The sequence below is a fragment of the Nasonia vitripennis genome, chromosome 5 (assembly GCF_009193385.2).
Source record: "Nasonia vitripennis strain AsymCx chromosome 5, Nvit_psr_1.1, whole genome shotgun sequence".
Classification (NCBI taxonomy): domain Eukaryota; kingdom Metazoa; phylum Arthropoda; class Insecta; order Hymenoptera; family Pteromalidae; genus Nasonia; species Nasonia vitripennis.
Window position 1 is genome coordinate 6,425,818 of NC_045761.1, and position 11,570 is coordinate 6,437,387.

The following is an 11,570-nucleotide window of genomic DNA, read 5'->3' on the forward strand; positions in this document are numbered from 1 at the left end:
TGTAAGCTCGAATCACCCAATTTTTAGGACGCATTATTTTATTGCTCGTTTTATAAAAATACAGTATGTACAAAAATTATATATATATATAAATATAGTAGGAACAAAGTGCACCAGGAACTGCTTTCCCTTTAAAAATAACGAAATACACCAGTCGAGAAAAAAATAGTCATTTCATTTCCCCGGCGAAATCTCGTGGAGAGATGAGATATACCTAAATAGAGAAGAGAGCATCGGAGGCGCGTCGGTTTAACGATCTACACTCTTGAACCGTTTAAGACTCGCAGCTCTCCCCGGCGGATTACAATCAATTTCCGGTTCGCTTTCAACCGCCGCCGCCGCCGCAGTTTTTCGAGTGACTATATCTTCTCGACGCGCGAGTCTATATTCCACTAGCTATCTGTATTTCGAAGATTACAGTTATAAAGCTGAAAAACATCGAACGCGCTCTTGCACCTGCGCATATCGCATCTCATCAGTCGAAAGATTAAGTACAGTTGCGTTTCGCGCGCGCGCATTCAATTTAAATATCCCCACGCGCGCGCATTGTATTGTAATATAATATAACATATCTATTCGCACAACGTAGTTCTCGGATTATACAACGCATCGCATCGTTATAACAATTTCTCTGACTAGTATATAAACAGTTCCGATAATTGCTTGACTCAGCCTGCAGCATATCTGCATACGTATAAAACGGTTATCTTTGGCTCCGGTAGTGCTGCAAGGAAAAGTAGGCGTCAGTCCCGTGCAGAATCCCGACGACTCCGCTGAGCATCTGAAAGTAAACAATAAACACATAAATTTTCGCTTCGAAGCATCGCACGCGAGAAAGCCATGTGCATATAGTCGAATTATATGCATATACTGCGCGCGCGCACTTTATCATAAGCGAGTCTAAATTGATTATAATGTATAAAGGCGGAGCTGCAGGCGCAATATATTCATTATGTGCGCGTATTATAATAACTCACGTAGGCAGCCGTCATGGCAGGATAAACGTCAAAGCCCGGCGTGATGACGTACATTGGCCAGAGGAACATTTTTGTCGCGAACGCGAGGTAGGCCGTCGAGCTCAGGTAGAGAAAGCAGGAGAGCGAGTTGAACATCATTTCCTGTAAAGACGTGCAAACGCATGAGCTTTTTTGGTCAAGGTGTCGAAAAAGAGCTGATTTCCCGTATACTTACGAAAAGCGAGGCGCGAATGAGCCGGTAGGACTTTTCGGAGATAACGTAGCAGGCCAGCAGGACGGCCGAGGTGAGGAAGCAGGCGGAGGATGTCGTCAAGGCTCCCTCAAAGGCCGAGCCGATGGTCGCGCTGTACCTCAGCCCGTAATTTATGAGTAGGCTCTGAATGAAACCGCTGATTACCTGCGCACCCAAAAAGGACGTCATATATGTTTATACCGCTCTTCGGCGAACATTGTTGTCGTCGCCGTTGTTTGTAAACAGGCTTGCATTACACGGAAAGTTTACTCGACTTTATTATATTCTGTTGTGACTTTTTCAACCACGTAAATACGGAGAACCGCTTGAACGATGAAAATTTTGATGTTATATTATAATTGTTTTCAAATCAAGCCTCGCTAAATGTATCTATAAATATAAGTCCTTTGCCAACTGAATCACGGCTTTAATTCCGGAGCCTTTCTTCGCACTTTCCGCGAATTCACAAAGAAAGCTCGCAAAGCAAGACACTCACTGTTTCGAGAAGCTTGATGATACCGGGCACAGTCCGCAGATACTCGAGGTGGATACAAGTGCAGCATCTGCAGAAGCAGCAGTCGATGCCACCCTGGCCATGGCTGTTCGTGTTCGCCATCCTTATGATCGGTCCTCTGCCGCCGGCACTGCTGTTATTGTTTGCTCCGCCGCCGAATTTTATCATCTTGTTCCGTTTCCTTATTCGATCGTTGAACTGCTGCGTTCAAAGGTTTAATGAATTCATATGTATTGATATTGATTTCAAACGCTTCGATGTTACACTGATCGACGCGTTCGCGTGTGATTTGGCGTGGGATATTGTAAACACTAACGAAATAAGTAGGCAGTTTTTAATAAAAAATTGATCAATTTAATAAATGCAGAAAAAATTGTCGTCGGCAGAGCCAACTTCGTCTCTGACCCCCGACAATCAGCGAAAAATTCAACAAACTTACAGCAAACTTCAATCCCTCCTATCGCAAAACTTATAAAGCGCACGCGGCAGCAATCTCTCCGAGCAGGCTGTTCTCTCCTCCCTCAGCACCGACCGACTGACTCCGAAAAACCCTCCGAGGCGAATTCCAGCGTCGTCTGTCGCGTGCATCACCCCCCGCATAGCTCCATACACTATAAACGCCGCGACGCGCCGGCCCGACTATTTCGGGATCGCACCTAACTCTCCTGCACGCGTCCCTCTCTCAATCTTTTTACAATGTACTCGTGGACTTTTTGCCCGCCGGATGTTTGTGGAGTCGGGACCATTGCCCCGGAGCTTTTTCGGGCTGACTTTTTTTCTTCAAACGGATGCAGCAAGCGACGACGAGGTGACTGAAATATAATCGCACCATAGCTGAGGTGTGGATTTGAGGGAGGCTGCTATTGTCGGAGGCGTGTATAAAAATAAACGGGCGTTTAAACGCGCTTTTCCGGATCGCTGCACGCGCGCCGTCGCTATAATTATCTCGTTTATGAGCTTCATTCTGCTATGGGGAAGCTTCGGTTCTTTCCTGACGCCTCCTCTCGACTCGCAAGTACACTCCGCCCGCCGGAACTTGCACAAACGAGTTGCTCATGTACGAAAGCCTCGGCTGCGTCTTATCGCAGGAGAAGAAGCTGTAGTTTTTCAGCAAGTAGCAAAGCGCTATCTTCGGCTTCAGAACTCCCAGACGCTTTCCTGCACACACATACGAAGACATTTTATATTATACGAGAGAGATATTCCAATGTAAGAAATAACTTGCCGATGCAGTGCCTCGGCCCTTCTCCAAACGGCAGATAAACTAACGGATGCCTCTTGGCCCTGTTCTCCGGCGTGAATCTACTCGGATCGAATCTGTCCGGATCCGGATAGACGTTCGGGTCGGAGTGTATTCCGTTTACCGGGATCACCAGCCGCATACCTTTTGGAATTCGAAATTTCGAGTCTGGAACGTTCAAGTCCGCGAGGCTGATGCGGTTCAACACCGGAGCGCCTGGATGCTTTCGCAGAGTTTCTGCGGCGGGCGTGAGAAATCGATCGATATGTATTCAAGTTTGCATCGAACAAGTGGAATTGAATTTATTCAGTCGCGATGGCATACCGCAGAGAACCATGTCGAGGTAGGGCATTTCGAAGATCTTCTCGTAAGTCAGTCCCTCGGGGCTTGCGAAAGCTTGGTCGATCTCCCACTGAAGCTTTTTCTGGACGTCCTGGTGCAGAGCCAGCTCGTAGAGGCAGCAGCAGAGGGCCGAGGACGTGGTCTCCTGACCGGCAGCGAAGAAGATTACCGATTGCGCTACGGCTTCGGTCATGGATAGCCTGTCGTCATCCGACACTGGATGCAGATGCAGGAAATAATAGAGTATCGATTTTGCTGAATTTTTCATTGGTAAATTTCGAGAAGACTCACCATTGGTCGACGACGCTTCGAATTCGTTCTCAACGTAGCCTCTGTCCATCAGCTGCATGAGCATGTTGAGAAAGTCGTTCCTGACGATCTTCTTGGCTCTCCTGTACGCGACCGTCTTCTGGAACAGATAGACGAAGAAAGCGTGGACCTTCTTTCGTTTCTTCGGGATGAAAGAGTAGAAGTCGATCATATCGGGCACGTAGAAGCTCAGGAGCACGAAGACCTTGCCGAAGTCGTTGACGATCTTGCCGTACTTGCGGAACTCGTGCTCGGGGTTCTGCAGACTGTTGACGTTGAAGCCCAAGACTATCGACGAGATGCAGTCCATTGTGAACCTGTGATAGAATTGACGAGACGCTTCGATTATTATTTTTCAATTAAAAATAGGTTTAACATTTTGCGAACCTCGAGGCGATGTCCTTCATCTCCAGGACGTCGGACTCGTCCAGCGCAGTATCGAAGGTCTTGACGAGTTTGTCGCATATTTCCTTGAACATCGGGTACATCTTTTTGAGCGAGCCGGAGGTGAAGGTCGGCGAAAGTTTGGCCCTTAGACGCTTCCACTTGTCATCGACGAGACGAGGAAGTGCACAGGACAGTGGATCGGTTGACTCGTTGTAGTAGGTGCCGCGATTGCAGAAGTTGGTGAAGTTCTTAACTAGTATCAGGCGGATGAGCTCCGGATCGTTAACCACTAGAATCGGCTCGTTTAGTATGTACAGGCCGTGGTAGCGGTGGTTTTTGTACTTTTCGTAGCTGCTCTTTATGATTTCACCTGTAAATATATTGTGATTTATATTGAATCGAATCTTAAGGTTAGGAGAAAAATCTAGAATTATCCTAACCATGTGGCACGTTTTCGGTGAAATACGAAAACGGCACATTCCCCAGTGGGATACTGGGGCTGTCGTGGGGTACTCCATTTCGAGACCAGCAATTGTACATTATGTACTTGAGATACAGGTAGACACCGAATAATACTGTCGTTGCCCAGAACAGCTTTGAGTATACTAGGTCTTCGTAAAAATCCATAGTTATTAGCTTAACTTACAAAATTATGACTAGACTACTAACAGATCGTGTGTTTGGGTCGAACGTTAACGGATAACTGGAAGATTCTGCCCGGCGTACATCATATTTATACACAAATTTTCCTCAATAGATATTGTGATACAGAGTATCGGCAACGTGGTGCAATACGTTATGCTTTAATAATACAGTGATTACGTTATCTTGGATGTAATTAAAAATTCTGAAGATGTTTTCGTCCACCGATATACATGTGAGAACGAAATTGATAGAATTTATCCTTGGTACTTTGCAGAATTTCAAAAAATGGTGGTTACTGTATACAGAAGTAACCTCAGTATAGATACTTGAAATAAATATGCGCTCGATGTATAAAATTGTGATTATTTTTAATATTTTATTTTACAAAATACCCTGTGTGAACGTACATTTTAATGGTAACAATATGGTGAACGTATAAATTGATAGTATTTAAATAAAATTTCATATTTTTAATATGCGTCCCTGATGCTTAGCTACGCTTTTTCTCGCAAGTTTATCGGGTTGCCTTGTGCAGGCATATACCTGACCAACTGTGAGCTACATATAAATATATTAAACTAATGCATACACCTAAAGGCGGTTTGACAGATTCATGTTCAATGTATGAATTCGTTGCTTTATTTTATAAATCTTGTAATAATAACTCTTGGCAAGAAACAACTATTTTGGTCTTTAAAATCAATTACTTTACTCGAGTACATTTGTCTCTTACACTTATGCAACAATACACATTTTGTTGTAGGTCTGGTTGCCACTTATAAATTGTGAACTTTGTTTTTATAAAATAATTTCTGTACAGATCTGTACAGATAAGGGAACAAAGTACGTCGAAGAACAAACACGTTATCATTTTATTGGCTGTGAGTTGCTGAACATGTGTCTAACATATCTTTGTTATATTCTGAGGTAGACAGCTGATATCATCTTAAATCGTCTCACTTCAATTTTTCTATTGCGTTACAATTGGCAATATATTTGGTTAGTGTTACAATTGTTATAACAAATAAAAATAACGCTGCAAATATAACAAATTATTAGTTAAAAAAATATAGTTTGTTCGTACGTTTACTCGTTGAATAACGACTCGTGCAAATTTTCAGCATTTAAATTATCATAAAAATATAAATTCGAGCAATCGATCAGATCAACGGTAAGTTCATTTGGTACATAAGTTTTAAATTTTGTTTTTCACAGCCATCGCAGTATTTCCCGCGTACAATATTGCGTCAACGATTCCTAAAATCTGTAAAAGTAAATATTTTCTATTAAAACTTCGTTCTCCACTAATTAAGGTTTTTTTTTAAATGTATATAATGATTGGCTTTGCAACTTACAGCGGATACCATTCGCCTTCCGAATTCCCTTTGGCTTTCTTGAGCCAAGACTACGATCGATGCAATCATGATGAAGAATAGGGCGAACGAATTGTAAATTATTTCCTGATGAAATTAAATAAATCGGTAACATAGGTATGTGATCATTTAACCGAATATATGTTTATACTCACATAATTCGTCTTCCCTATGATGGCCTCGGAAACAGGTGAGAATATATAACTGATTATAAAGATAGCTGTACCGATCATAAAGGCCGTTGCCATTAGCATGAGAAAAATGTCGCCGCTTCTCAAGAACTGGTCATTTATGGCGTCAACCTCCAAACTCATTATGACTATTCCGACCGCCTATATGCATTCAATATTGAACATAGTGATTAAATTTGCAAAAGTGAGGAACCAGAATAATGTGAAGAATTTTTGATGAATAATGTGTTTGATTTATTAGATAAACTCAAATAGTTTACAAGGAACAACGATGCTGTTACAATAAGATAAAATTCATACAGATAATACGAATAATTTACTAATTTTTGGTATTCAATGTGTACATTTTGGGAATTTTAAAAAATACCAATGGAGTGTAGTACATAAAGAACTTAGATTATACTGATACCTATTAATTAATGATAAACACAACAGAGTTAGTGAACCCGTTAATATAAACAACCGTACAATACAAATATGAAAGCGTTATGAAAAATATGAGACAATTGAAAGTTTTAAATCATTATTGTTGGATTATTTAAGAAGTTAAATGCTTCATACTAACTGGCAGTTCAAGATGCTACGCTGTATAATTTATTCATTTTGATTTTTTTTTATTTTCGTCTTATTATTACTTATAACCAACATCAATAATATAATGACATACATCTCATTATCATCGTTCACATATAGCAATAGGCCTTTTGTAAAAAGTGTACAGTGATGTATAAAATTTGTCAATTAGGTATACAAGTTTAAAAAACTAATCAGGCGTAAATGCACGTGATCTTTTTTCATGGAAGCGCAACTCCGTACGTATATTGTTATTGCAGGTATGCTGCGAAATGCTGGTTTATCCAATGCTCAGTGAAAAATGCAAGTCCGTCAACAACTTTTCAAGCTACGTGTGTTACTCTACAGTATATTCAACAATTGTAAGGTATACGCGATGTATTATGAGGCAGTCGTACATATAGTTACAGAATAGCTGCGCTTAACTATACTTTCCAGCACATCGATAGAGTATATGCGTATTAAGACACTAGACATATAGCAATTAAACATTTAGGACGTTCCGCGTACTAAAGTGAAGTCGTAAAAAAGAAGTCGCCTTTGTTTGCACACGATCGTCGAGTATATAAGTACACAACGAGTTGAGAAATCGAACAAAAAAAACAGGCGCGTTCGTATCATTGTCATCGAAACAATGCGAGACAACCGCAGAAGCGTCCATTGGTAGGCTGTTAAAAATTTCTCCCTCGTCCTTTCGGTCTCAATCTCTCTCGCTTCAACCAGGGCTTGAATTTACAGACCTCGCGAGGTGCGAAGGGCGAATATTGTGGTAATGAGGTAAAGGACTGCGTTTATCAAGCCGCAGATCTGTAACAGAAGGAGAAAAGCTTGGCTATTTCAATTCCGAAGAATTTACGAATAATATAAAGAAGATATCGAAGTAGGTATAATAAAAGACAAGAAGACTCACTGATGCACCCAGTTGCAGCTTATCTTGCTTATAGTATCCATTCGAGACCCTCTGTATGAGCGTCACCGATGCGGCAAGAAGAAGAGCGAAGGCAATTGCGTGGAACAGTAGTTCCTGTTTGGAAAATCATGATGAGTATATATCAGTATAAGTGTAAAGATGCGTATATATAGGGTGTGTAGTAAGTAAAGTTGTGTACCGATCATCGTGTACTTACGAAAACGGTTTTCGAAATGATGGACTCTGTGGTGTACGAGCAGAGATAGCTGAGTACCAGAATGAAGCTCGATATCATAAAGGTAGTGGCTATCATTAGGAAGAAGAGGTTCTCGGTGGTAGTCGAGTTATATTGGCTTAACGAATATCCGGACAAACCCACGCTGATGGCGCCAAGGATCTGTGCGATATTAACATTGTTGTAGTAACGATTTATCGCTAAATTTATTGATAAGAAGTTTAGACTGTTCGTCGGTGCATAGTCGCGTTAGTCATGTGTGGTATGGACGGTTCAATGAAGTGTCGTTTTATCTTCGATATAAGTGTGACTCACATAATACGTCGCTTAGTGCAAAAAGTGCATTCTCGAAGAGATTACTATAGCTTTACGAGGATTTCATTCATTTTTTCGAAGCAAGGGATATAGAAATTAGTAACGAAGACTTGGTATTACGTGGTATTACGCAGACCTCGACTTGATTAAAATGGCTTTCGTTTTTTAAAAATTGCAGGGCGTGTTCGTGACAGCTTTATAGATTCGTGTTCAAATATAAAACGAAAGAAATTAAGCTAATTTTTAGTGCGATCGATGCAATAAGCTTTAAAAGTGATAGAAAAACACAATAATAAGACAAAACGACCTTGCGAAAACTTCACGCGAAGCGCATAATCTAATATTCGACACAGAATAGCAAAGCGTCTCGATTAGTAAGCTGCCTCTTCCTGTTTTCCTTCAATATTCATGATTCCCATACACTACTGCGGACAATTTTTATCGACAAATTATCGTCGCACCCGATTTTCACGGTTGCCTTGTCCTCTGCCTAATAAAGCCCGATCAAGGTTCCGCGCGCAAGCGGCATTCCTGAATACGTTATACGAAACAAGCACACATGATTATTTCGTGTATGATGGATGAATTTTTCAATTTCGCGCGCTCGATAAAATTCTTAAAATACACCGATTTCAGGTTCGCAAAAATTCGCGAGACCGTTTATCACTCGACGGATGTCGAGCGGCGCAATAAGCGGCGTCTCGAAATAAGTATGCACGCGTGAAATATTCTGGGAAACTATATAATATATATTTTCGCCGCTTTGCTAACAGACTGGAATCCATGCCAAGTGTTCGCCGTATTACTACAATGCAAATAGCGTGCGTTTTTGGAAAAAGCTTCCTTTGAGCTTTTTTGCTTGTTGGTCTGTGGTATTATTACTTTTTACGACTTCTATCGTGATCGATAAATAGCAGAGCGAATATTTTTATTGATATAGATAAATTCTATATAAGCCTCGAAAATGAAAAACGATTGCAATACACACGGGGCTTATCGCGAAGGAAGCTTGCGCTCGATTAGAGCCGGTATTTATCGCACCTTACGGTGTTTGCAGTTGCCGAGAATTTTTTTTATAAAATCACGTTCTACAAATTCGAACGAGTATCACATTAGAATCGTATATGCGAGTAAACAATTCCCGGCTAATTAGGTCATCGCGATATATCCGATTAAAAAAAAACAAGTTATTTATCATACACGGGATAGCAAAAGCGTGCGTAGCAAGCATCACACGCGACCGGACAGAAATAAAGATGAGGCGGTTTTCGTCATCACCGGTATATAGCAGTCGATCGTCTTGCAGCCCGAGGCCGAACTTTTACTCACGAAACGCGAAAACCTCGCGCGCGTAGCCTCGGATGCTTATACACACATCGTGGCGGATTAATCGTTTTGGAACGTTGATGGTATTTACAGCGATGAATGAATGAAAATACGATTGTCTCGACGATGACAATGTAAAGAAACAAAACCAAAGCTATGGCGTGTTCTCTCTCTCTCTCTCTCTCTCTCTCTCTCTCTCTCTCTCTCTCTCTCTCTCTCTCGTCATATCGCAATCCAAATCTGAGGTAATACGAACCACTTGCGCGAGCTTCAGGATTCCTGTCCAGGATCTGCAGAAAGTCGTGTTGATGGCCGACGGGCTGCCGGTCGTCACCGTCCTGGTCTGGATCGTTACCGAGTGCGACATGTTTGCTTATTTGATCTTCCTGTAAAGTGTAAAAATGAAACATGGCAAAGATTTATAAAGAACAGTCGATATTCCCCCATAAGAATGCTCCAGAAAATCGCGCGCTGACCATAATCCAAAAGAGCGCACAAGGCCGCAGCATCGGTGCGCCGCAGCACTTCCATGCCTGACCCACATCTTTAGCGCGCGCGTCTCGCATAAAAATAACTCGAGACATTTTTCACGTACGAGTATCGTAACGCCCCCGAAGAGGGCTTTACGCGTTATCGCGAGCGACTCTCAACAAGTGTTGCTTCTGCCGATGATTGGTTTATCTCGTATTTCTCGCTGAAATTTAAAAAGACCGCGGCGAGCTTTACCGCGCGGCTAGTTTATCTATATGAATGAGTGAAAAAAGAGAGACGTTAGTGTTATAGAGCTTCTAATAATAGTCGTGAGACGATTCGAGCTAATTAAGTCGAGTCGATAAACACTCCTCGATAAGACCGGGCGTATACGCGCGCAAACGACGGAAACTGGGAATGAACACGCACCTTGGGTTATATTGTAGACGGAGAAAAAAATTCAAAGGAGTAAACATCCAGTCCGCGAATCAATAGCACGACAGACGCCGGTGCGTCATACTTACACGGGGTGCGTTCAACGCGAGCTTTTACTCTTTCTTGCGAGGGTTGGATGATTCTGCCTGATAGTCGAGCTTAACGGCGGGAAATGACGGCGCGATTCGAGACTGACAGGTGTTATTTTGAATTTCGTCGAATGCTCCGTTGGCTCGATAAGATATGCGACAGATTGTTTTTTAACGACTTTTTAAACGCGGAAAAGTTTCGTCTCCGATGAATAACAAACCAATAAATTAGAAATTACTTCACCACAGCGGCAATAACTAAAACTCCCCCATTCAGAACGAACCGAGATCGTCCCTCACTGCACACATTATAAATACCCCGCGTTTGAGAAATCTCTCACAAACAAAGAATCCATTTCCTCGTGGAAATTCGATCCGGCCGTCGATTCGCGTCCAAAAATCGCCGTCATTGTCTATTTTCGTTCCCCTACACACACGCACTCGCACACAAGCACCTATTATATGCAACGGAATAAAGTCTCCCCGCTAACTCGATTGACGACGAATAGCAAATCGTCTATACTAAAGAGAAGCTCGACTGACCTCACGCTGAGTAAACGTGCAAAATATGCAGTAGCAGCAGAGCAGCAGTAGCTGGTGTTGCGAACAGGTCGGCCGCGTTTGACTGACTGAGGAAAACGCGCGCCGCGAGAGACACACCGCGCGCGCGGCTGGGCTGACGTCATATACCGATGATATCATCAGTCTGCGCGAGGACGTCGCCCAATTGGAAAGAGGCGAGGCCGAAATTTTACGTTGTTGATGCACTGCGCTGCGCGTTGTTTTTGTTTGGATCTCGGTGTTATAAGCTGCTGGGACGGAGAAGTGCAATTAGATTGCGCTGTGTGAATTTCTCTCGGTATACTTATGCCTGATCTCGCCTTTTATGGTGATGCTATAGAAGGTGTGCCTTGTTGGGAGGACTTTTACTTTGCTCGATGTTTTGGGGGGAGTGTATGGCGTTGGATCGAAGTTTTTTTTGTGAATGACAGCTTTATACTTGCGT

The 11,570-nt window shown here is 42.3% G+C and overlaps 3 protein-coding genes across 7 annotated transcripts; all 3 read right to left on the bottom strand.

The window, feature by feature from the left end:
- Positions 1–2: 2 nt before the first annotated feature.
- LOC100123089 (protein singles bar) lies at positions 3–2,287 on the bottom strand. Of its 2 annotated transcripts, none has more exons than XM_016989352.2 (5): positions 2,163–2,287; positions 1,706–1,921; positions 1,192–1,374; positions 978–1,118; positions 3–781 (listed from the first exon to the last, which is right to left on the bottom strand). In XM_016989352.2, the coding sequence occupies exons 2-5, from the start codon at positions 1,889–1,891 to the stop codon at positions 704–706; spliced, it is 588 nt and encodes a 195-aa protein (XP_016844841.1). In that variant the 5' UTR covers positions 1,892–1,921; positions 2,163–2,287; the 3' UTR covers positions 3–703. The 2 variants fall into 2 exon arrangements, with proteins under 2 accessions (XP_016844841.1, XP_001606694.2); XM_001606644.5 differs by having other exon boundaries at positions 1,706–1,924; positions 2,163–2,273.
- LOC100123081 (probable cytochrome P450 6a13) lies at positions 2,055–4,727 on the bottom strand. The gene is made up of 6 exons (XM_001606637.5): positions 4,442–4,727; positions 4,002–4,371; positions 3,597–3,931; positions 3,288–3,521; positions 2,949–3,200; positions 2,055–2,881 (listed from the first exon to the last, which is right to left on the bottom strand). The coding sequence occupies exons 1-6, from the start codon at positions 4,626–4,628 to the stop codon at positions 2,691–2,693; spliced, it is 1,569 nt and encodes a 522-aa protein (XP_001606687.2). The 5' UTR covers positions 4,629–4,727; the 3' UTR covers positions 2,055–2,690.
- A 279-nt stretch (positions 4,728–5,006) lies between these two features.
- On the bottom strand, positions 5,007–11,381 carry LOC100677986. 4 transcript variants are annotated; one of them, XM_008218932.4, is made up of 5 exons: positions 11,108–11,381; positions 9,826–9,955; positions 6,175–6,351; positions 6,002–6,106; positions 5,007–5,910 (listed from the first exon to the last, which is right to left on the bottom strand). In XM_008218932.4, exons 2-5 carry the CDS (start codon positions 9,934–9,936, stop codon positions 5,842–5,844), a joined length of 462 nt encoding a protein of 153 aa, XP_008217154.2. In that variant the 5' UTR covers positions 9,937–9,955; positions 11,108–11,381; the 3' UTR covers positions 5,007–5,841. The 4 variants fall into 4 exon arrangements, with proteins under 4 accessions (XP_008217154.2, XP_031787659.1, XP_003424504.1 ...); XM_031931799.2 differs by lacking the exon at positions 11,108–11,381 and adding an exon at positions 10,804–10,891; XM_003424456.5 differs by lacking the exons at positions 5,007–5,910; positions 6,002–6,106; positions 6,175–6,351 and adding exons at positions 6,421–7,590; positions 7,694–7,807; positions 7,911–8,090.
- Between the last annotated feature and the right edge of the window lie 189 nt (positions 11,382–11,570).